This window comes from Rhincodon typus, chromosome 16 (assembly GCF_021869965.1).
Source record: "Rhincodon typus isolate 14 chromosome 16, sRhiTyp1.1, whole genome shotgun sequence".
NCBI classification, from domain to species: domain Eukaryota; kingdom Metazoa; phylum Chordata; class Chondrichthyes; order Orectolobiformes; family Rhincodontidae; genus Rhincodon; species Rhincodon typus.
Genome location: NC_063347.1, coordinates 13,682,775 through 13,707,474, shown reverse-complemented (window position 1 = coordinate 13,707,474; position 24,700 = coordinate 13,682,775). Strand labels below are relative to the sequence as shown.

General features: G+C 40.2%; 1 protein-coding gene across 1 annotated transcript; it reads left to right on the top strand.

The window, feature by feature from the left end:
- Positions 1-4,637: 4,637 nt before the first annotated feature.
- Positions 4,638-15,865, top strand: LOC109935966 (hyaluronidase-1-like). Its single transcript, XM_020534582.2, is given in 4 exon segments — positions 4,638-5,051; positions 5,054-5,587; positions 15,127-15,216; positions 15,542-15,865. Coding segments are annotated over 4 exon segments (1,344 nt in total). The 5' UTR covers positions 4,638-4,655.
- Positions 15,866-24,700: the final 8,835 nt, after the last annotated feature.

The following is a 24,700-nucleotide window of genomic DNA, read 5'->3' as shown; positions in this document are numbered from 1 at the left end:
CCCTTCAATTTCTTTTGTTCTATAGAAAAATCATCAGCTTCTCCAACGTCATCTTGTAGCTAAATTTCCTCATCACTTGAAGCATTCTGGTAAATCTCCTCTGACAAAAACCCATCAGATCTTTCCTGAAGTACTGACCATAACTGGACACAATTCTCTGATAACCAAAGCAAAGCCTTCTGAAGTTTCATCCTAACTTCCTGCTTTTAGTTATTAAGCCTGAGACCCCAACTGTTTTTGCTAACCACTCAATATGTCCTTCCTCTTTTAATGACTTGTGGATACATATCCCAAGGTCCCTCTGTTTCTACGCAATCTTTAAAACTGTTATGAAGTCCATATTGTCTCTTTCCATCCCTTCTCCCAATCTGCAACACCTCACACTGCTGTTACATGAAATTTAATAAAGGGAGGTTTGAGGTGTTGTATTTTGGGGGAAGGAATGGGAAGAGGTAATAAGAACATAAGAACGAGGAGCAGGAGTAGGCCGTCATATGTATAGATATTTTGTATAAATATTTTATAAATCTGAATAATAGTCCTACCACTAAACCATGAAGAATGCCTCTGTCTACCATTTTCTGTTTTGTAAAACAGCTGTTCATCATGAATTTCTATTTTCTGTCCTTAACAAATTTTAATGAACTTGACACCAAGACTATTTCATGAGCCTCAGTTTACTTAACCTGCCTTTCATGCGTCAGTATTTTTACTTTTTAAGTGATTTTCATCAGCTCTACCACATTGTATAGCTGTTGATTACAAATGCTATCAATACTCTTCTACTCTTCATATGGTAAAACATCACAAGGCAACTTCACAGAACAGACAAATTAATCTACATAGTGGTAAAGAAAGAAATATAAAGGCAGATGACTAAAGGTTTTGTCAAGAAGTGGGTTTTAAGATCCAACATAAAGCAGGAGATCCATCAGCTCGTGAAAACAGTTATCTCAAAATGTAAGTGTGAACCTATTGGTGTTCAATGGTGTAGAACAACAAAGCCACTCTGACGTCAACTGTCCTGCAAGGATCAACAGGTTTCCCAAAATAAAGCAGACATTGGCTTCAAAGTGCCTTGGGACATCCTCGGGATGATATGAGGCAATATATAAATGTAAACTTGTTCTTTCTTCCAGTCTTTCTACCAGGGAAACACAGAAGCACCAACATTGGCAGCAGTGAGTAAGTAGGTGCATGTTAGCTGCATGTGAAACACTTTTGATGCTCAATCTTTTTACAAAATTTAATGACATTTTGTTAGGTCTGTCTAAAACAATAGATTTAATGAATCAGTTATTTTTGGGTTCTTAATATAATCAGATTACTTATTAACAGTAAATGAAAGAAAAGTCATTTGGCTCATCTGCAACAAGAATCAGCAATTGTTTTTCGTCAGAGTACCATTAAAGAAGGTGTATTAACAGGCTGCAGAAAAGTGATACTTAAAGATGTGGGTCAGAAAATTAACCAATGTGTTTTATTCTTTCCTGGGACTTGGGCTTTGGTGAGAATGCCAGCATTTGTTTTCCATCCCTAATTGGTGAGCCATTAGGGATTTTGATCCAGCAACAGCGAAAGAGCAGCGATTATAGTTCCAAGTCAGAATGTTTTGTGGTTTGGAGAGGCAAGTATTCAGTGTTCCTATGCATCGACTGCCCTTATCTTTATCGATGGTTGATGGGTTGGAAGCTGACTTCCAGAAAGCCTCCAATAAAGTTTTGTACAATATATTTACAATTAAGGCATGCTGAGTCTGGGAACAAGTTTTCTTCATTGTTCCATGAAACAAGCCTCACTGGGAAGGCCAGCATTTATTGCGCAAATCTAATTGCCCTTGAGAAGGTGGTGGTGAGCTACGTTCTTGAATCACTGCAGTCCATGTGTGTGAGTATACCCACGATCGGGGTATAGGAAGGGAGGTTTAGGAAGTTAGGAAGTGAGTTCCAAGATTTTGACCCACCAATAATGAGGGAATGGCAATTTTGTTAAGATGGTGCATGACTTGCAAGGGCATGTCTATATGGTGCTCAGGTGTCCATGTCCTTCCCAATGATCAGATTGTAGGTTTGAAAGTTGCATCGAAGGAGATTTGATAGGTTCTACAAAGCATGTAGTGTACAGTTTACCGAGCTCTCACTGTGCATCAGTGGTAAAGGGAGTGAAATTTTAAATGGGCAGAAGTAGAGAATTGGTAACTACCTGGTTTCAAGACTGAAAGCAGGCGTAAAGAGTGAATACAGAGAGTGGCAGAAGGAGGAGTGTGTGGCCCTACGAAGATATGAATGTCAGATATTACTTGGGAAATAAGAATCTAAATGGGGTAGAGGAGCAAAAAGAGATATGGGAGTACAACTGCACAAGCCACTAAAATAATTTCATAAACATGAAAGCCAAACACCAAAGTTTACTTCCAGAGGGATAGAATTGAAAAATAATTGTTGTATTAATATGTATCGAACATTCTTTAGTGCACACCTGCTCTGAACTATGTACAGTTCTGGTCACCACATTATAAAGTAACTGTTTTGGGAATGAGAATATTAAAAAAAAACAAGGATTACAAAGATTACAGAAATATAATATTATACCAAACAGGAAAGGATGTGTAGAATAAGTTTCTTTTTCCTTGGAAGATGAAAGCTGAGGGGTAAATTTAAAGAAGTTTTTAAAATTGTAGAAGATTCTGAATGAGTTGACACAGAAACAGTGCTTTCACTGTGTGGAAGTAAACTGAGTGCCATCAATTTCTTGCTCTCAGCAAAAAATCAAACAAAGCATTCAAAGAGAAAGGGCGGAAAATCATTGTTGCATCGTTATGGTGTCTTTATGACCGTTTAAAGAGACCAGCTGCCAGGAAAACATGTCTCAGCAAAACTTGTTGGGGGAAGGGAGAATGTGTTGTTCACATCACCATCAGTTATAAACCATATTGTGAGCTATTTGACTTCCGAAATTGAGCTCCATCAGTCCTAACAAAGCTGTTCATTTTATGTATACAGGACTTACTAAGGTCCAGTGTCGGAGGATAAATAATGCAAATTAATGTTACTCTGTCATTACTAACAACAGAAAATTCTTCTGCAGCTGATTTCCAGCCCTGAAAGTGACATTCGCTGTCAAATGTGTATCCTCCTTTAGGGAAACAAAATGATCTATCCTCTATTAAATAAATGAAATGGAGTAAATAATATTGCTGTGTGGCATGAGCTGTAGGTTATTTTTGTGCAACTGCTGTGTAATATTTTGAACTTCTAACAATCGATGCAGTCCCTTGATCAGGGACTAAGTGTTTTTTGAATGAGAGACCTCCACTTTGAGCCACAACAGGGTTTGCTTTATGGGTTTCCCATGTGGCGAGTTCCTGTCCCACCACTGAGTGAATAACAGTGGTTATGGATAAGGCCCTTAAGTGGGCATTCATTTTTAACCTCAGGGTCTCAATTAGTGGTAGGATGAGACGATCGTCCGCACTATAATGTGGATAAATGTGAAGTTATACACTTTGGTGTGAAAACAGAAAGGCGGACTAATATTTGAATGGTAATATATTGGGAAATGTGGATGTGCAAGGGAACCTGGAGTTCTTGCACACCAGTCAATGAAAGTAGGTGGGGTGCAGCAAACATTAGGAAGAAAAATAGTTGGCCTTCATTGTAAAAGGATTTGAGTTCAGAAGTCACAACATCTTATTGCAGTGTTTAGACTGCATCTGGAGTATTGTGTGGTAGTTTTGGTCTCCTTACCCCTTGACATTCAATGCCATCATCGTCACTGATTTCCTCCACTATCAACATTCTGGGGGTTATCACTATTCAAAAACTAAACATGACTCGTCAATAAGTACTGTGGGTAAAAAAGCAGGTATAGGTTAAGAATCTTGCAGCGAGTGACTCACCTCCCAACTCCCCAAAGCCTGTCCATTATCCTCACAAGTCAGGAGTCTGATGGATTCTCCCCACTTGCCTGGATGAGTGCAGCTCCAACAACACAGAGCAGCCCACTTGATGGCATCACATCCACAAACATTCAGTCCCTCCACCACATCAATCAGGAACAGTAGTAAGTACTATATCAAAGCTGCATTGCAGAAATTCACCAATGCTTTTTCCACAACACCATCCAAGTCCACAACCACTACCATGCAGAAGGACCAGATACATGGGTACGCCACCAACAGCAATTGCCCCCTCAAAGCACTCAGAACCCATACTTGGAACTATATCGCCATTCCTCAGTGTCACCAGGTCAAAATCCTGGGATTCCCTCTTGAACACCATTGTCGGTCTATTCACATTAAATGGATTGCCGTGGTTTAAGAAGATAGCTTGCCACCACTTTCTCAAGGGCAACTAGGGTCAGGCAATAAATGCTGGCTCAGCCAGCGATGACCATATCCTGTGCATGCACTTTTTAAAAATCCTAGGTTAGGTCATGTATAGCACCACGAATGCTATTCTAGCTGAGATAATGTGGTATAGAATAGGGATCAATCCTCAGACTGTTGTAGATCTGACTATTATACAATGGATCTAAAGTGGTTAATTATTTGGTATGGAATTTCTTTTGTTTCCAAATTAATCTTTTTGGTTTGAATCTTACAGAACAATCTAATTGAGAAAGCTTGACTAGCTGCTGAAGAGAGAGGCAGAATCATGTTACCAGATCTTTCACTACTTACATGCACCTTATTTTATCTCCATATCTATCTTCCCATCTGGGCAAAAGGAGTTAAGCCAGTATCGGCCTCACCAATGATCTACAATAAGCCATTTACTGTGATTTGGAACACACCTACTGCACGCTGCAAATCTAAATTTAATGTTGATTTGAAGCTGAATGCTTTTGATATTGTTGCAAATGAAAATGAGATCTTTATGGGGAAGAAGATGACCATATTTTACAAAATCAAGTTGGGGCTTTATCCATTCTATACCGCTGAGGGCACTCCAGTGAATGGTGGCCTTGTCCAGAATGCCAGTTTGTGCAACCACCTCCAAGTAGTAGGTGACAACATGACCAACTTGATGGATCCAAACTTCCGTGGTCTTCCGTGGTAATAGATTGGGAAGAGTGGCGACCACTTTGGGTCCGTAACTGGGGTAAAATGGATATCTACAGGAAAAATTCTGAAGAATTAGCAAAAAGAAAATACCCCCACTTAACTGAAAGTGAGCTTCTCCTGATTGCCAAAAAGGAATATGAAGGTGCTGCAAAGAATTTTATGACGAAAACACTAAAACTAGGACATATTCTGAGACCACAGGCTTGCTGGGGCTTTTATAAATATCCAGACTGCTATAATTATGTTAAGAAGAAGGCACAGCCCAATTACTCAGGTCATTGCAAGGAAGAAGATATCCCTAGAAATAACCAGTTAGCATGGCTCTGGAAGGCATCACGATGCCTATATCCCAGTATCTACATCCCTGAGAAGCTAAAATCCTCAAGTTATGTCCAAAAGTTTGTTCACTACCGGATTAAGGAGGCTCTCCGTGTTGCTGCCCTTGATCCAGTCAGAGGTGCTCTGCCTGTTTTGGCTTACTCCAAATATGCATATATAAAAACACTTGACTTCCTGAGTGAGGTAAGCAAGATATTGTTCCAAAAATAAGTGGAAACAGCATTCAACGAAATAATTTGCAATGCTAGTACCATGGATTGCACAACTCAAATTTTAGTCCCAATTTCAGCTGTTTTTGTTTCTATTTGGGCTTTCTTCATATTGTTGGTGGGACCAAACAGAGATATATTGTCTCACTGGCGATAAAGGTAATCAAATGCCTATCTTGAATACTTTTGTACTATAGACCAGCTAAGTATGTGTTATTATTATGCAGTCCTTTCTAGGCTTTGGGTTTGCTTCTATGTCTGTTCAACAGCTTCTGAGATAACTGATAAGTGTAACCTGTTATCTGTAGACTGTGCTATATGCAGCAGGTGGTGTTTGAAGGGTTTGGTAGATGGGTTTTTGGAGGTTTGCGCACTCCATCCAATGCCTTGACTTCACTTCTGCAGGTTCCTGATGAAGTCTGTCAATGTGTTCAGTGACTTACTAGAAGATCCTTCTTCATTTTGGTTAGCCACTACTCTGGGACTTCTATGAGTTGGTAGATAGTCTGACCTCATCATGGATACTTTGATGGCATTGTAAAGTGCTTCTGCTGTTCTCCTGAGAGTCTCATGCCACAACCAAGTTCTGAGTAGTGCCATCAGCAGGCATATGAACTACATGTTGGCCAGGTCAAAGCTGATGCGGGCTTGCATGAAGATGACAGAAGGAAAGTGGCAGATCAGGTTTGGAAGGTTACATAATCTATTTATTCAAATTCACTGTATGTGCAGAACCTAGAATTGCAGATTGAAGTGGGAGGACGGCACTGCTGAGTCAATGAAGATATGTGTGTGAACAATGGAAAGATTGACAAACCCACTGTTCATTAGTTCTAAAGATGGAAACCATGGACAAACGTGTTCTCATATCACCACATGTCTTTTTCACACAGTTATATTTGCTACAATAACAAGTGTCTCATAGATCCAATCTTCTTATAACTTTGGGAATAGGAGAGGGCTTTCACTGTTCAAGTGCTAGGCCAGAGACTGTTCAGAATGAAGCCATCTAGGAACATCACCTCAGGAGATGGGTGCTGTGTCTGGCCAAAGTGTCCATTAACAGATCCAGCCAGTGGGCCATGGAGGGGCCTTTGTACCTGACTGATTGCCCCTCTTTCACAGTTACATTCATGTTGGGGGCGTCCATGAAGCGGGATCATGCAGTGTTCATGGACACAGTACAGGCCTTTAGAGACCATCGGACACCACAGGGGCTGAGGTATATCATCACCCCAGGCAGCATTATTTCGAGTGATATGTTCCTTGTAAAAGTTTCTGTTAACCATTAGTCTGTATTTTTGTTATGGGGCCCCACGGGGGACTATTTAGCCCTCATTTTGTTAACATTTAAGAGAGTAGAAGATGGGTACTGGCACTTTCCTGCATCCTCAAGACTCTGGCTAACTACCTTCAGATTTTGGAGGCAATGGCAGAGATAACTGAGGTCATCCTGGGAAAAGGTCGCCGCAGTATGTGGAATCGTTCAGCCAGACCTGCAATTATGTATGTGAAGATACTATGGCTTTAAGAGGTGTATTTTGTCCTTGTTTTTTAAGTGAGGTTTTAAGACAGAGGTGCAGAATTGTCTATTTGAATCCAATAAAGTAAACAGCTTTGAGGCCTTGGGTTTTTTTTTAGAGTTGGAACAATAGAAGCAGCCTGAATGGGTGGGTTTAAGCTCCCACAGAACCAGGATTTTTAGTTTTAGTTTTTCAGTAACAGTTGCTGGGGTCTTGAAATTGGGTTTGGAAGCTGCAGTACATCTCTCTCTGCTACTGCCTCTGTCTCAGAGATCTCTCTTCATTTTTGTTTTCTTCCTGGACTGGAGAATTGCGTGCAAGACAATCAATTTTACTGAACTTGCTTTTGCAAAGGTGTGTTAATGGGATGTTACTATATTGGAACAGTTAATTAATAGTAGTTAATATATCTGTTATTTTATTAACATATCAATAGAATTGCATTTAAGCTGATTCTTTTCTTTTAATTTTATTTTGTCTGCATTTTAACTGTAATGTAAAAATAAAGTCTGTTTTATTAAACATCGAGTGATTTGACCAATTGAATCATATCTGGAATGCAACAGCTTACACTTACCTTCAAGAAAAAGTTGGGGTCTACACTATCTTCTGAATATATTTTGAGGGGGTTTGGTCTGGTCAATAACAACTGGGTTTGGTGGAAACTCCATACCATCCCTCAAGATGACAGCAGCACTCAACATTTTCTGCCAATGAGGGTTTCCACGCCTCAATGAGTGGCATATGTGGCACTCAAGTCAATAAAAGAGTTGACCCACACTGTCTTCCAGCATCAGGTTCTCCACTGATGTGGACACACTTGGTGACGAGGGCATTAGACTTCAGGGCCATTTTTCATTTCCTGAGACTGAAAGACTCATCACTTGACTTGTGGCCTGTAGAGCTTCCTGGGACCAGTTAGTGTCATTTATGGATCGCAAAGGCTTTCACTCTTTAAACATCCAATTAGTCTGTACGTCAAGCAGGTCTGTCAGGAGCTGTCATGATGTATGCATTTTGTACAACTCATGTCTTCTGGAGCTGCAGAAGCTCCAGGCTGGATTCTGAGTGACAAGGTCTATCTCTCCTGACCTGAAACGTCGACTTTCTGCTCCTGTAATGCTGCTTGATCTGGTGCGTTCCTCCAGCTCCACACTGTGTTGACTATCTTTCAGAGATCTGGTTGATGTCACCAGTGAAGCATCCCAGAGCTCAGCAAAAGAGAGGTACAATGAAGCTTGTGACTCCAACTGTACCATCACTGAGTACACCATTGGCTTGCTGGAATTGTGCTTCCAATGCTTTGACTGATGTGGAGGATCCCTGAGGGAATCATAAATAGTCATAGTGTGCTGTGCACTGCACAACTTGGTGATGAAGGACAGGAAATGGTAGTAACAGAATAAGAGGGAGGAGCAACACTCCTTAGTTGAGGATCAATTGGATGAGCCTGAGGAGGAGCAATTTAATGTGAATGACTCTTTAATGGATGCCAGAGTCATGAAGAGATGTGCACAGGATAACAGACCATAAGACCGTAAGATATAGGAGCATGCCAGGACGACTTACTATATGCATGACTCATCCAAGAGTAAAAGACCTACATGTCCGTTGCTCCATTGCGTTCCTGGGAATTAGAGCTAACCTTGCCATTCTCCCTTTCAGGGCAACTGTTAACTTGCAATCTCTGCCACCTGAAATAGTGTGGGGAGGACAGTGCACACCCACTGATGAACACTGGTATCGACGACATCTGTACTTCACTTGGACATCCATCTATCAGCCCACCAGGACCAATAAATTAGACGCTGCTCCAGCTTTACCATGCTTTGAGAGAACTTATACCATTTCCCATTTGCCTTCCATGAGCGCATCTCCGACAACACTCAAGAAGCTTGACACAATCCAAACAAAACAGCCTGCTTGATTGGCACCACAATCCATAAACAATCATTCACTCCAGCCCCGATGCTCAGTAGCAGTTATGCATACCATATACAAGATGCAATGCAGAAATGTCTGTAGACAGCACCTTCCAAACCCATCCATCACTACCATCTTGAAGGACAAGGGATGCAGATATATGGGAACAACACAACACACAAGTTCCCCTCCAAGCCACTGACCATCCTGACTTGGAAATATATCGCTGTTCCTTCATTCTCACTGGGTCAAAATCCTGGAATTCCCTCCCTAATAGCATTGTGGATCTACCTAAAACATGTGGACTGCAGCGGTTGAAGAAGTCAGATCATCACCACCTTCTCAATGTCAACTAAAAAATGGACAATAAATGCTGGACAAGGCAATGATGCCCACAGCCCATGAATGAAAAGAATTTCAATTATTCCTGTTCATAGTAGTTTCAGACAATGTGCGCAGAAAGGAGGATCAATAAACCATGTCCTACATATTCTCGGCAACGAAATTGAAAACTCACATGAGCAATCAATGATCATTCTTCCACAATAAAGGCAATCTCCTTACCTCCTCTGTAACTATCAATGGATGCCAACAATGGGTGTGTCATTACATTGAGTCCTCTTACTAATGTAGTCCCAAACTAATGAAGATTATTTGCACATAAATACGACAAAAACAATATATTCTGCACTATTTACATGTGATGCACATGTATAAAACACGTATGCCACCTATTGTCTATAATTTCTGAAGTTTTTGTTTCCTACTACTATGTCTTGGTGCAATCCCAACATCAGCAGCCTATATGGAGGCAATCTGCTCAGTGTTGCACCCCAGTATCTTCGATGACTGCAGCAGGTGCCATCCAGAGGAATAGGGTCCTGTGGGCTGGACCGATGGGTAAGGAGGTGAGGTCTCCTATTCTGGTGTGGGTGTATCCCTCTTGGCCCCGCTTGCTGAAGGTAATGAGGTCAATGTTGGAGAGGATGGGGAGATGTCACTAATCCTGGGGTGTGTGCTGTAAAGAAACCCTATCTGGGTCTCAATATTGTTCCCCTCTCACCTAGCCAATGTTGCACTGTAGCCATGCTACAGCAATGGAATGAAAATCTGAGCACATCATGATCGAGTGATCAGACTGCTCCTTCCCTCCCCATGGCATTCTCCACCTTCTCTATTAATAGTGCTGTGCACTCATGTTCCTGGGACATGGCTTTCACAGGCATTTTAATCACCCACACAAAGCTGCATATGACTACTGGTATCTTCAAAATATGTTTCCTTAACTTTTGCTCCATGTACTGCAGGCTTCTTGTGGTCATGGCCAGAGGTCAGAGCATAGGCTTCAGCAGAGACCTTGTCATAGAACCCCTACATGGGAACGAGACCATTCAGCCCATCATGTCAGCACTAATCCTCCAAAGAGCATTCCACCCAGTCCCAGCCCCACCCCCCACCCTATCCCCATAACCTTGCATTCCCCATGGCCAATCCACCAAACCTGCACATCTTTGGACTGTGGGAGGAAACCAGAGCACCCAAAGGAAACCCATGCAGACACAGGGAGAGAGTGCAAACTTCACACAGACAGTCACCCAAGGTTGGGATGAAACTTGGGTCCCTGACGCTGTGAGACAGCAGTGCTAACCACTGTGCCATCATGTTGACTGTCTTCAGCAGTCTTTCGAGCATAGCAGACCCAGCCGTTAGCCCCTCAGCTGCTGGGGCATGTCCATGCTGTCCTTATTAGATTGTGATATCAGATCTACAGATAAGCTCATCATTGACCATGTGGGTGTAATAGAACTGAAGGAGGCGGCTATTGAGACAGATGACAGTGCATCCTCTTGGGCATCGGTGTCATCATCCCCAGAGTCTTCTGGCTCCTGCCTGGTCACAGGGATGATGATGACTTGTAGTGGAGCACAAACACAACCATCTTAAACATCATCACAGAATGGGTGCCTCACATTAGTTTGCATATCCCCTGTATGCCCATTTTCCACTACCAGGATGATTACCTCGCCTTCTAGCCTCACTATCTGCAATGACTCACCCTCCCTCCACTCCTGAGAGCTGGATAGTCTCTTCCCATGTTGGGATTTGTATCCTTTTGTTCGCCACTCCACTCCCAGTCTTTGCTTGGCCATCGGTATTATACATCTATTTGCTCAGAAAGACCAAAGAACAGAGTGACTGAAATGTCAAGAAATACCCAAGACAGTTGTCTGTATGCATCTCCATCACACATACAGGCCTGTCAATAAGAATTGCTTTCTACTGCACTCAATAGTCAAATTTCCACACATTTTGGCTTCAATGTTTTTTGTTCTTACATGGAATGTGTACATTACTGACAAGGCTGGAATTTGGTGCCTGGTTCCGCTTGCCCTTGAACTGATTCGTTCTCTTGGTGATTTCTTAAGGCATTAATGAGTCAATCACATTATTTGGGCTTGGAGACATTTATTCACCAGACCAGGTAAGGATGCTAGATTTCCTTCCTTAAAAGATATTAGTGAAACAGATGGGGTTTTGCAACAATCATAAATGGTTACATGGTCACCATTAGACTAGCTTTTTTTCAAATTCCAGATTTATTGAGTTCAAAAATCACCATCTAACATGGTTGGATTCAATCCCATGCGCTCACAGTATTCACCTGCCTTTCATAAATGCTCAATGGGAGATACCTTTAATGGTGATCTCAGAAGAAACTTTGTTGAGATGTAAAGCGACATTTGGCAAATTAAAACAGATCATTCATCCCTTGTCTGCATCAATGATCCTACAGTTGCTCACATTCTCTGCACCTCATTGATCAGGCCAACAGTGGGTTCTGAAGCTGACTGAGCAAAGAGCATCTCTCACCTTCCCCTGCAGATTGGAGGACAGCTCGCAGGAAATAGAAGTGGACCATTCAAGCCTGCCCCAACATTCCCTATGACCATGGTTGATCTTCCCCAGGCCTCAACTCCTCTTTCATGCTAGTTTATCATAGCCCTACACCTTCATTTACCCTACACCAATTTGTACATGGCTCAGGTAGTAAACCAGAGATTATTACCTTTGTGGTTCTACTTTTTAATTTAGTCTTAAATTTCTTATAATTTCTGAGCAGAATTTAATTTCTAGTAACTGGTACCTACATGGACCACTAGAACTGGATCCTGCCCCTCCTACTCTAGTTCCTTTCCAACCCAGAAGAGATGTACTTACCTTTGGCACCATGCGGACAACACAGCCTTTGAGAGACTCTGTCTTTGCTGCAGAGAACAGTATCCATCCCTTACTGTGCTTTCCCCTATTACTGGTACATTTCTCTTTTATCCTCCACTTGGATAGTGCTCTGTACCACGGAGCTTTAAACAGATCATTCCACCTCCATGCAGATTGTTCCCTCATTGCACAAGACCATTCTCCGTGGCTCCTCCAAAGCCAAATTCTGGATCCCATACCTGTCTCAATCACAGTTATATCCACCCTGCCCCTGTCATATCCACTAGTCTAAGGTGTGTGACTGTCTCCTGAAAGTGTTCACTACCTCTCCACTTTCCTACTGTATCACAGTGTCTGCAGCTCATTAGCGCTGAGCTGAAGTTCCTTGAGCAGCCAGTACTTGCTGCATATGAGGTCAATATGGATCACACTGGTGTCCACATGCTCCCATATACTACAGCTGCAACACATCATCTACCCAGCCATCTCAGTTCTATTTAATTAACTAATTTTGTTTATTTTTCAAAAACGAGCTTCCTAACTATACTCTTCAGCTATAATAATATCTCCTGATTTAAACTAAGTGGCCAATCAAAAGAGAGACAGGACAAATGCCCACCTCTCATCTACCTGTTTTCCTGTAATATCACACTTCAGCTCTGACAGATAGAAACACGTTGAAGGGGCTTTCTGCAGTAGGTTTTTATCTCCCAATGCTGCTGCACTTCTTATTCAGGTCTACTCTCTCAGTCTAATTCACAGTGATACTGATTTGCCGCACACTCCTCCCAATCTCAGAGAAGGTCTTAATTTGATTTCTGTCAAGGGTGTGCTTAACATAAAATAATTATAAAGGAGGTAATGATGGTGTGTGAGATGGTCAACAATAGAAGGGTACCAACAGCAAATGCCAAAAAATAAATAAATCAGATTTGGAGTTCTTGCATCTGTCCTGGTTACTGCAAGACGAAACCACTTGGCAGTGTATTTTTTCAGCAGTATTCATTCTGTAATATCAAGTGACTGAACAAATAAACTATATCAAGTCTTCAGTCAATAGTGACTGTGCATCAGAGCCTCCCTGTTCCTGAAGGAGCCATTTCTACTCCAACCTTATGCACTGTTAAGTGATGGTGGGTTAACATCAACATTCGCCACTCCCTACTTCCATCACCTCGATCAATCATGTGTCTCCCATCCCTAATACCACCCCTTTAAATTGTGTTAGTAGTCAGTAGGATTTGGCAGGAAGGAAGACAGTGGTACTGCCACCCAATCCTGGTTCTGCCGGCAGGGTGAAATACCAATGATAAAATATTGCCTTATGTCTGCCATTGTCATTCAGCTACCCTTTAAAACAAACTGTAAGCTCTTTCACGCTTTCATCAAGATGCTCCATATAGCATAGCTCTACAAAAGTATTTAAATATTAAGGTAACCTTAATATTATACACAAAACCTAAAAGACAAGGGAATAAGTCAGTCTTGTTGGAGTAATCAGTGCTTTTGAGCAACGCATTGAAACAGTAATTTAACATGTCAGAAAATTTTACACCAGAGAAAATCGTTTCCACCTGTTCCTCCCCTCAACACTACTCTCCATCACTTCCAATATTTCATTCTGGAAGTGACCAGGAGTGTAGTGTACAGCTCAGCTGTCAGTACATGTGGAGATACAATGAAATCTTCCAGTTCTTTCACAAGTACTGAGCACATGAGTCAACACAATGTTCACAGATACCAAGTGCGATGTAATTGCTGATGTTCTGATAGGTAATAGTTTGTGGCAATGGACAAAACTAAGGAAGGGAAGGGGAAAACATTGTGAAGGAGTCAGAAAGGGAGGGTTTTGGCAAGATGATCATTTGTCTGCCTGTTGGAGAAATAGGGTGTGGAGTTCACACTGAGACATCTCCTCACTGTGAAAATATCAGTCTAACCTGAACATGAGATGTGTTGAGACATAGAAACAATTAACCTTGAGGTGCTTTCAAACATTGTCCATCAGCTGGCTCAAGATCACCTTTAGTGAGAATAAAGAGGCTTCTCCGTTTTGGATGGTTCATGTGTGCTGTTGTGAATATGACAAGATGTGCCTTTAAAAGGGATTTTTTTCTGTCTTGTTTCTCTTGAAAACAAGTATTGTAAACCTGGTGTCGAGGTGTCTGCTCCATGGAAAGAAGAGTAAATGGCTTTGCTTTCTAAAAATTAGGAAAAAGAAGCATGAATGGGTGGCGCCAGGTTCACATAGACCCAGGGTTTTAGTTTTCAGTGCTTTCCTTTGTTGAAGCTGGGGTTTTCAAGTGAAGCTGCTCGATACAGTTCTCTCTCTGCTGCTGTGAAAACTTGAGTTCTGTTACTGCTGCTAGATTCAATCCTTCAGTGTTCCTTTTCCTGGACTAGAGAAGATTGCAAGTGAAGGAAATCTGTTTCGCTGAATTTGACTTTAGAATGGGTGTGTTTATGGGATGCTGCTATGTTTGAACAGTTGATGAATAGTAGTTTAATACTATATTATTTAGTTAATAATTAAAGTTATGCCAATTCTTTGTGTATTTCTATTTTAACTGTGGTGCAAGAATAAAGTGTGTTTTGCTTAAAACCTAGTTGTTTGACCAATCAAATCACATCTGGAATTCAGCACCTTACATTTGTCTTTAAATAAGATAAAGTCAGGATCTAGGCTATCTCCTTTATCTTTTTTGAGGGAGTTTTGGTATGGTCCAGAACATAAATTCGTCAGTAAAGTAACAAAAGAAATATTTTGATATTCTAATGAGTTGAAACCAATCCAAAGTACCTACTGTTTCCAATCTGTAATTAACATCTTTTTCCATATTTTTCCCAGATTGATTTGGTACACACCATTGGAGAGAGTGCAGCTATGGGAGCCTCTGGAGTGGTTTTGTGGGGGAATAATGACCTTTCACGTACCAAAGTGAGTATTTAATGCAAATAGAATAGATCATAGATCATAGAATCCCTACAGCGTGGAATACATGTGAACATATTCAAATGAGGACATGTAAAATGTGGCTGTGTGCTGGAAATAATATTTGGTGATCATACTATCATATATTATCAGTTATATCGAATCAACCCGACATTTGACATCTGTGCAAGACAATCCATTGGGAGCTGCTCATTCATGACGCAAAGTTATTTGCGCACCTCGATCCATTGTAAAGTTTACTATGTTTTCTTGAAAATGCTTTGACTCAAATCTTACACTCCCTTTGCAAATATTTGTACTTTTTTATCAGAATCGCTGTAAGGCGTTAAAGAACTACATTGACAAGAAACTTGGAATATACATTATAAACACGACTACAGCTGCCATATTGTGCAGCAGGATTCTGTGCAATAACAACGGACGATGTGTACGGAAAAACCCTGAATCCAAAGTTTACCTACTTCTTGATCCCAAAAGCTTTGACATTATCCCCACTGTTACTTCCGCCAAATTTGCACTAAAAGCCCGAGGAGAATTCCATTCTGAAGCTGTGAAAAGCATGAAAGAGCAGTTCAAATGCCATTGCTACAAGGGAAGGATGGAGCCTGATTGTAAGAAAAAATCAAAGTCTTAGATCTACAAATCGCCATTCTTCTTTTCCTCCTTTTTATTTTTATATTTCAACGTAAGGTGGTGATTCACACTCGCAATCCTTAGGTATTACAGCTAAATGGAAATTCTTCTTATATGTAGCTAGAGTAATAGTGTCAGTCAGCAAACTCAACTGGTGAAACTTGTATATTATGTCCTTGCCTGTGCACCTTCCAGTGGGCAACCATAACACAGTAATAGGAACTGTGGTGTTGATGTTAATCTATGGGCATTGACCAACAGAGTGAATTGGTCAGCCGACCTCAAGGGAGAAATAAAGAATTTAAATGGCAGCTTGATAGAAAGTATCCATGTCAACAAAACCAGCTAACGTGTACATTTTAGTTTTCATGATAACTCTTGCACTGAAATTCATTAACTAAGAAAGCTGTTGCAGAGTTTTTAGATAGTCCCAGCCTTAACAACAGTGCACTCCAAAATTGTGGCCAAGCACACACTGTAGAATTGGTCATTTTCAGTTTATTGCCTTTGATGCACAGTTGCACTCACTCTAAGAGCAGGGAGGATTGGTCATGCTGATAACTGGACAGCTAAGCCGATTGCAATGAGCTCCTAGTGCCTGAAAAAGGGGCACTGAGATCTAAGCCCAGTCAAATGCACAGAAAGAGTTTGTGAAGAAGCAACAGAATTATGGAGACCTGCTCCAATTATTCCACTGTACAGCATGTAACTTGGAGCCGCATGGGACAAGGTTTGAGAGGAAAAACTTCAATATTCATTACCCTCCTCCTCTTGTACAAGTTTCCACCCACATTACTAATAGGGACACACAGAACAGAGAAAGCAAAGACAAGAAAAATAATTAAGCACCTCTGTCAGTACAGTATAAAAGTTGCTAAACGTTTCACTAATATGCCAAAAACATACAATACATTGTGAAGCATGTCTTTAAAATCCCAGCATGTGGGCATTGCTGGTAAGACCAGGATTCATTTCCCACCTCTCCTTTCCTTTTGAGAAGATGCTGTTGAGCCACTAACATTGAATACAACAGAATGGATTGTCAAGCCATTTCAGAGTTCAGAATCAACCAAATTGCTCTGTGTCTGGAGTCACATATAGATCAGACTAGGTAAGAAAAACAGATTTTTTCCCTAAAGTATAATAATGAAGCAGATTGGTTTTTACAACTATCTAGAGTTTTCACTATAACTGATATTTCATTAACCTAATTTACATTTCCCAGCTGTGGTGGTGGAATTTGAACTCACATCTCTGGATTGTTAGACCAGGCCTTTGAGATACTAAGCCAGTAAAATAAACACTACACTACCGTACTCAATAACAATGTTACTTAAGGGATTTCTAATATTTTCAATTGCCAGGACAAAGAGCGATTGGGGAAAACAGTTCATTGCTCAGCAAGAGCTAATAAAAAGACATTATTTAAATAGAGTTTATTATAATTCTCTGTAAGCAGCAATATTAGTACCCATTGTAAAACAATAATTAAAAACTTGTATTTATGGCTTTTAACATGTAAGAGTTTCTTGCAAATCTCGACTTAAACAGATTGGGTGTAAACTACCTTTCACCATTTCTAAACTAATAAATTTGATTTAGTCTACAGACCCAGATTGTATAGTTCAGTGTTAGTTGGCAGACCATACAGCAGATACAACAGTGTGTGTTCCACTCTGTGTTTGGGCATGAATCTAAGTCCAGTAAGTGCGGAGGAAGTCACACCTTTTGATCACTCCATACTCCAAATTATATCAAAGTGCTTGATGCCATATCTGAAAGAAATTCATGGCAACACAGATAGCTCTTGCTACGATCGCCACAAAAATTCATTAAACATCCTTTAGAGTGCAGCGTTATTGAAATTTTGTCTGGGCCCCTACCTCATCCTCCAAAGATCCCCATATATACATGGGTGTAAATTTAGTCATGAGAGTCACCAGGTGGAAACATTTGGTACAAGTCATAGTGCAGCTTATACTACTCTTCAAAAACTAATTTTTGAATCGATTACCTGGTGTACATTTGTTCTATAGATTATGTAGTTTTTGCTTAGTCTTTGATTTAAGGAATTTAAGGATGGTATCAAATTAGAAGACATACAATATAGTAAAAATTATTCGTAAGACAGAGGATTGGGAAAGTTTTAAACCCAGCAAACGGTAACCAAAAACAAAGGGAAAAGATCACTTTTGATTGGAGGTAATATAAAAACAGACAATAAAAACCGAAAGAACTGCAGATGCTGTAAATCAGAAACAAAATAGAAATTGCTGAAAAAGCTCAGCAAGCCTAGTTATGAGGAAGGGTCACTCAAACCGAAACATTAACTTTGCTTTCTCTCCACAGCTGTTGCCAGACCTGCTGAGCTTTTCCAGCAATTTCTGTTTAGTTTGTAAAAACAGACAATATTTATTTGCTATATACCATAATTACACCTGTGTGAATGCGATTCTTTGATGCATTAATGCTGCTTTCCCTGGAATTGAGCTTCTGGTCTCACTGGTGCTAAAAATAATCCAGATACTTTTCTGCATGAATGGAAAGTTACAGAGTGTGCCATCTAAAAGCAAAATATTGCTGTTTGTTGCATCACAACATGAAAATGGCAATTATAATACTTCTATCAAATGCACTTTAGACAGTCATGTTCTCTTGAATGTTACATACAAGTGTAGCGCTTCTCACACAAGCTGTTTCATTCTCCCAGGCTCAAGGGAAATGGAATGGACTGAGAGGTTATAAATGCAGGAGATATATGATAAAGGGTGGACAGGAATGTTTTGTGAATAAGTAGACAACTCGAAATTAAGTCATTGAATAGTGATCCCAGATGGATGATTATGGACAATATTATAGAGATTCCAAACACAAAAGTCCACAGATTCTACCCAAAGGGATAATATAATTCACAGTTGTGCTTTGCAGACTGCTGCTTAAGTACTCTCATCTCCTACTTCTTGCTTGTGCTAAATAAAATCACGACTATTATCAATCTGGTGGCAGCAATTGAACAGAGACCCCAAGAGCTTACAAGAGGAAATCCAAATTCCAAAGAGCTTAAATGATTGTGGTTTTTATACATTCAACAATATTGAAAATCATTATGATCAGTGTAAGAAAACTTGATGGAATGTATAATTTAAGATGAAGCATGTCTCCCTATGTAATGATGACATTGAATTTGTAATCTATGGTGTTTCTGTATTTGTGAATAAAAATTTTAAATGGATAATCAAAGTTGTGCATGTCTGTTGGAAATGTAATGCATATATAAAGGCAAACCTGTCAGCAGGACGAGACCCGTGAGTTTTCAGAAATAAGGTGTTGGGATAGGGGGTGGGGGAGGATTAGTGTTTAATGTATTTATTGCAAAGAGCATTACTGCAGAGTACAAAGGAAAAAGAACAGTATAACAGAGGAACAGGGTCTTTGGCCTACCAACACCGACACATGATGCCTTTCTAAACTAAAATCCTTTTGCCTCTCTGCTGTCTGCATCTGTCTGTTCCCCACATATTCAAAAATCTGTCAAGATGCCTCTTAAATGTTACTGTTGTATCTCACTCCACCACCTCCACTGGCAGCACATTCCAGGCACCTACAATGCTCTGTGCAACAAACGTGCCTCCCACATCTCCTTTAAACTTACCCCTTTTATGTTAAACATGTGGCCACTATTAACTGACAGCTCTACATTGTGAAAAAGACTGGCTATCCATTCTATTCATGCCTTTCATAATTTTGTAAACTTCTCATCAGGTCGCTCCTCATCCTTCAACGTTCAAGTGAAGACAGACCAAGTTTGTCCAATCTCTCCACTTAGCTAATACCCTCAAAACCAGACAACGTTCTGGTGAATTGTTTCTGTACCCTCTCCAAAGGTTCCATATCCTCCTGGAAGTGTGTCGACCAGAACTATACACAATATTCCAAGTGTGGCCTAAGTAAAATTCTATACAGCTGCAAAATGACTTGCCAATATTTATACTGTATTCCCCCATCGATGAAGGCTAGCATGCCATATGCTTTCTTGACCACCTTATCCATTTGTATTGTCACTTTCAAGAAACTGTGGACCTGTATACCTAGATCCCTCTGTATGTTGATGCAACTAAGAGTTCTTCCATTTGTTTATATTTCCCTCCTGCATTAGATTTCCCAAAAAGTACATTTTTAAGCTTCTTGTGATGGTTTTTATGATGTTTTGAGGTGTTAAAGCCTGGTGTCCATCAAACATGAATCATACTGTGATGAGATCACTGCTGCTTGGTTTGGAATTGTAAGCATTTGGGATAAACTTTGAATCTCTAAGACTGGTCTCAGACTGGTTTTGATAATGCTACTTGTGGTTAGTTTTGTTTTTTGTTCTTTGTGAAAATTAAGTTGGAGTCACAGAACTAGTTACAGGAAGTACAGAAGATTCTTTGAACCATTTATTCAAAACTAAATCTAACAGGAGATTTAAATACATGGACATCTCAAAGATCACAAAGCAAAGATTCTTTATTCTGCTGATATCAGGTCATTACAAACATGAAGGGAAATTAATGTCAAATAATGAAGACACCTTTTTTATGTGGGATCAAGTCTGTGGCTTACATTTGCTTGAGGACATCCTTTTTCTGATCCTTCTCCCTTTGAGGCCTCATTCCCCAAAATACCCTTATCCTCCAGGGAAAGTCCGTTCGACTGATCCAGCTTCCCTGCTTGGTGCCCTTCCTCACAATTGCCATCTGTTGCTGGAGGTTTCATTGCACAATGCTTTATGTTTATTTTAAATCATTATTGATAATATTATTTAAGAAGCTTATAGCAACCTTGCTACAATGCAAATGTTTGTATACATGATATATATTTGAAAGACTTAGAAGTGGTAATATTGTAGTCATAGAGTTTTTACAGCATGCAAAAGGTTGCTTTGGCCCATTGTGTGTCTTCAAATCCCCTCTAAACAGCCTGCTCCTTACGTTAAGACCTTTCTTGGTCATTGACCCATCTGCCAAGAGGAAAAGTTTCTCACTATCTACCTTATCTATGCACTTCATATCTGTGTAAACCTCAATCCAATTCCCCCCTCTGCCTTCTCTGCTCTAAGGAAAACAACCCCAGCCTCTCCAGTCTCTTTTCATAATTGAATCACTCCAGACCAGGGAACATCCTGATGAATCTCCTCTGCACCTCTCTAGTGCAATCACATCCTTCTTCTAGTGTGACAACCAGAAATGCACACAGTACTCAAGCTGTGGCCTAACTGACATTATATACAGCTGGATCATAACCTCCATGCTCTTTTATTCAATGCCTTTTCGAGTAAAGGCAAGTGTTCCATACACCTTCTTAGACACCTTATCTCCTGTCCTTCAAGGATCTATGGACATGCACACTAAGGTCCTTCTGATCTTCTGTACTTTCTTGGGTCTTTCCATTCAACATGATTCCCTTGCCTTGTTAGTCCTCCCAAAACTAATCGCTTCACATTTTTTAGGATTAAATTTAAGTTGTAGGAACACACCCCTACTTTTATACTCCATTCCTTTTTTAGTCAAAGTTAATATTACATTTGTTCCAGTTGACTTGCTGTATGTCCATGCTAACACTTTACGGTTCATGTATGAGGATAGCCAGATTCCCCTGTGTACTGCAGCATTCTGTAGTCTCCCTCCATCCTGGAGGACTGGAGGGTAGCCAATGTTGTGCATTTGTTTAAGAAAGGCTGGATGGAGAAGCCTAGGAACTACAGACCTGTAAGCCTGAAAAGTTGGGTAAGTTATTGGAAGCGATTCTGAAAGATAGGATTTACATGCATTTGGAGAGGCAACGACTGATTAGGGATATTCTGCACGGTTTTGAGCATGGTAAGTTGTGTCCCGCAAACTAACCAAAAGGACTGATGATGGAAGAGCGGTAGACATTGTTTACATGGACTTTAGTAAAGCCTTTGACAAAGTTCCACATGATAGACTAATTAGTAAAGTTAGATAACATGGGATTCAGGGGGAGTTTGCCAATTAGATACAAAATTGGCTTGATGGTAAGAGACAGAGAGTGGTGGTGGAGAGTTGTTTTTCGGACTGGAGGCCTATGACCATTGGTGTTCCAGAGGATTGATACACGGCCCACTTTTGTTTATCATTTATATAAATGATTTAGATGATAATATAGAAGGCATGGTTAGTAAGTTTGCAGATGACACCAAAATTTGTGGTATAGTGGACAGTGAAGAAGGTTATCTAAGATTACAAAAAGATCTTGATCAATTGGGTTAATGGGCTGAGTGGTAGATGGAGTTTCATTTAGATAAATGTGAGGTATTGCATTTTGGTAAAACAAGCAAGGGGCAGGACTTATACAATTAAAAGTAGAGCTTTGGGTAGTATTATAGAACAGAGAGACCTGGGGTTCAAGTACAAAATTCTTTGAAGTTTCCATCACATACAGATAGGATGGTTAAGAAGGCATTTAGCATGTTTGCCTTCATTGCTCACACCTTTGTGTATAAGAATTGGGATGTTTTGTTGAGGTTGTACAGTGTGTTGGTGAGGCCTCTTCTGGAGTACTGTGTCCAGTTCTGGTTGGCCTGTTATAAGAAGAATACTATCAAGTTGGAAGAGAGTTCAGAAGAGATTTATCAGGATGTTGCTGGGAATGGAGGGTTTGAGTTATGGGGCCAGGCTGCATAAGCTGGAACATTTTTCACTGGAGAGGTTGAGGGGTGACCATATAGTGGTTTATAAAATCATGAGGGGTAAAGATAAGGTGAATGACAGATAGCTTTTCCCTAGGATGGGTATTTCATGAGTAGGGGGCATATTTTTAAGGTGAGAAGAGAAAGACTTTAAAAAGACATGGGGGCAATTTATTTTTACACAGAAGGAGGAATGTGTATGGAATAAAGTTCCAAAGGAAGTGGTGGATAAGGGTATAGTTACAATGTTTGACAGGCATTTAGATAAGTACATGAATAAGAAATATTTGGAGGGATATGAGTCAAGTGCAGGCAGGTGGGACTAGTTTAGTTTGCGATTATGGTCGGCGTGGACTGGTTGGACCGAAGCGTATGTTTCCATGCTGTATGACTTCTATGACTCTAGGTGACCAAAGGGCAAAATTGAGATGAAGTGATTGTTTTTAACCAGTGACCAGAGAAACCAAGCAGAGTGTTCACATGCTTTTTTGTTGATTGTAAAATGAGACAAAACAATCTGTTAGCATATGTAGCGAAATTGATTATATACATACTTATTTGCAAGTTCAGTGTTATTTCCTTGGTCAAAGAAGAAATGAATAATTTTGTTGTCAAAGGAGGAGATTTCTCTACTAAAGAACTGTTCAGAAACAGTATAATGAGAGCTTTATGGTCTTTGGATTTTTATGGGCAGGAGGTGCCACTTGCATCCTAACTGAATGTCTCATCTGCAGGGTGAAGTTGGCAAATTCTGCAATGGTACCAAATATGCTAAAAGATGTTTGCAGACAAAACATCACTTCACCTGAAAACTGTGGGTGTACCATGGAATTGTTTGTGTCATTGAAGTGAACCATTTTACTGAACAGTTTGGAATGACGGCTTTAAGTAAGTGGATGATGTGACAATCAAATAAAAATTCCTTGCCTGGAAAACAACACAATAAATGGAAGTGACCACGGTTGTGGGGCTACATTTGCGCTGGATAAGTCATAATTAAAAGGCTCTCGAAGGTGAAGAAATCAAATATTGCCCTTGTGCTTCATGTACCACCTCTAGGATGGCATCAGTAATGTGGAGACAGGTGACCTCAAACTCCGAGGGGAATATGATTCAGAATCAAGGACAAGGTGAACCTGCTGTCAGCGGTATTGTTTACTTGATAGGAGTCTGTGAAAAGACAAGTTGGCGCCAGTAGAAATGAGTCAATTGTCTTTGGATAATTAGCAGAGGTTTTATTGACATTCTTTATTAGCATGACATGTATCATAACTGATAGAGGAAAGACATTGTGTTCTGTACAGTACAGACGGTTTATTGAAAATCAATTAACATTTAAAGAAGGAACTTTAATATACTTATGCATCAATGTTTGAGAATTGTAGAATGAACATTTGCCAACAAAGGGAAGAGTCACAAAAGGTTTAACCTTTAATTTTGATTTTCAACTTTGTTTTTTAACTGGTACATTAAGACAGGAACGACTATAGCTCAACATTTCAGCTAAAGTCTCTCAGCAGACAAGTACATTGCTACAGACAAAACAAACTGTAGATGCAGGAATCCAAGGTAGACAAACAGGAGGCTGGAAGAACGCAGCAGGCCAGGCAACATCTGTTGGAAAGGAGCAGTCAACATTTTGTGTACTACCCTTCTTCAGGACCTTACCAGCCCTTGTATGTACTTATGTAAAGTTTGTTAATGCTCACTTTACATTAGCATACTAAATCATATTATACATGGTGACCACTGATGTTTCTTTCATTATTTTTCCAGATTGAAAAAATAGATGATCCTATTCTCTTGGATTTACAACAAATATGGAGATGTAAAGGTGAACAATTCTTCTTAGTGTCTGGAATGAAAATATACCATTTAAGACCATAAGCCCATAAGGCATAGGAGCAGAAATTAGGCCATTCAACCCATCGAATCTGCTCTGCCATTCAATCATGGTTGATAAGTTCCTCAAACACATTCTCCTGCTTTCTCCCCGTAACCCTTGATTCCCTTGATAATCAAGAACCTATCTATCTCAGTCTTAAATGTACTCAATGACGTGGCCTCTGCAGTGAATTCCATAGATTCACCACTCTCTGGCTGAAGAAGTTTCTCCTTATCTCCATTCTAAAAGGTCTTCCCTTTACT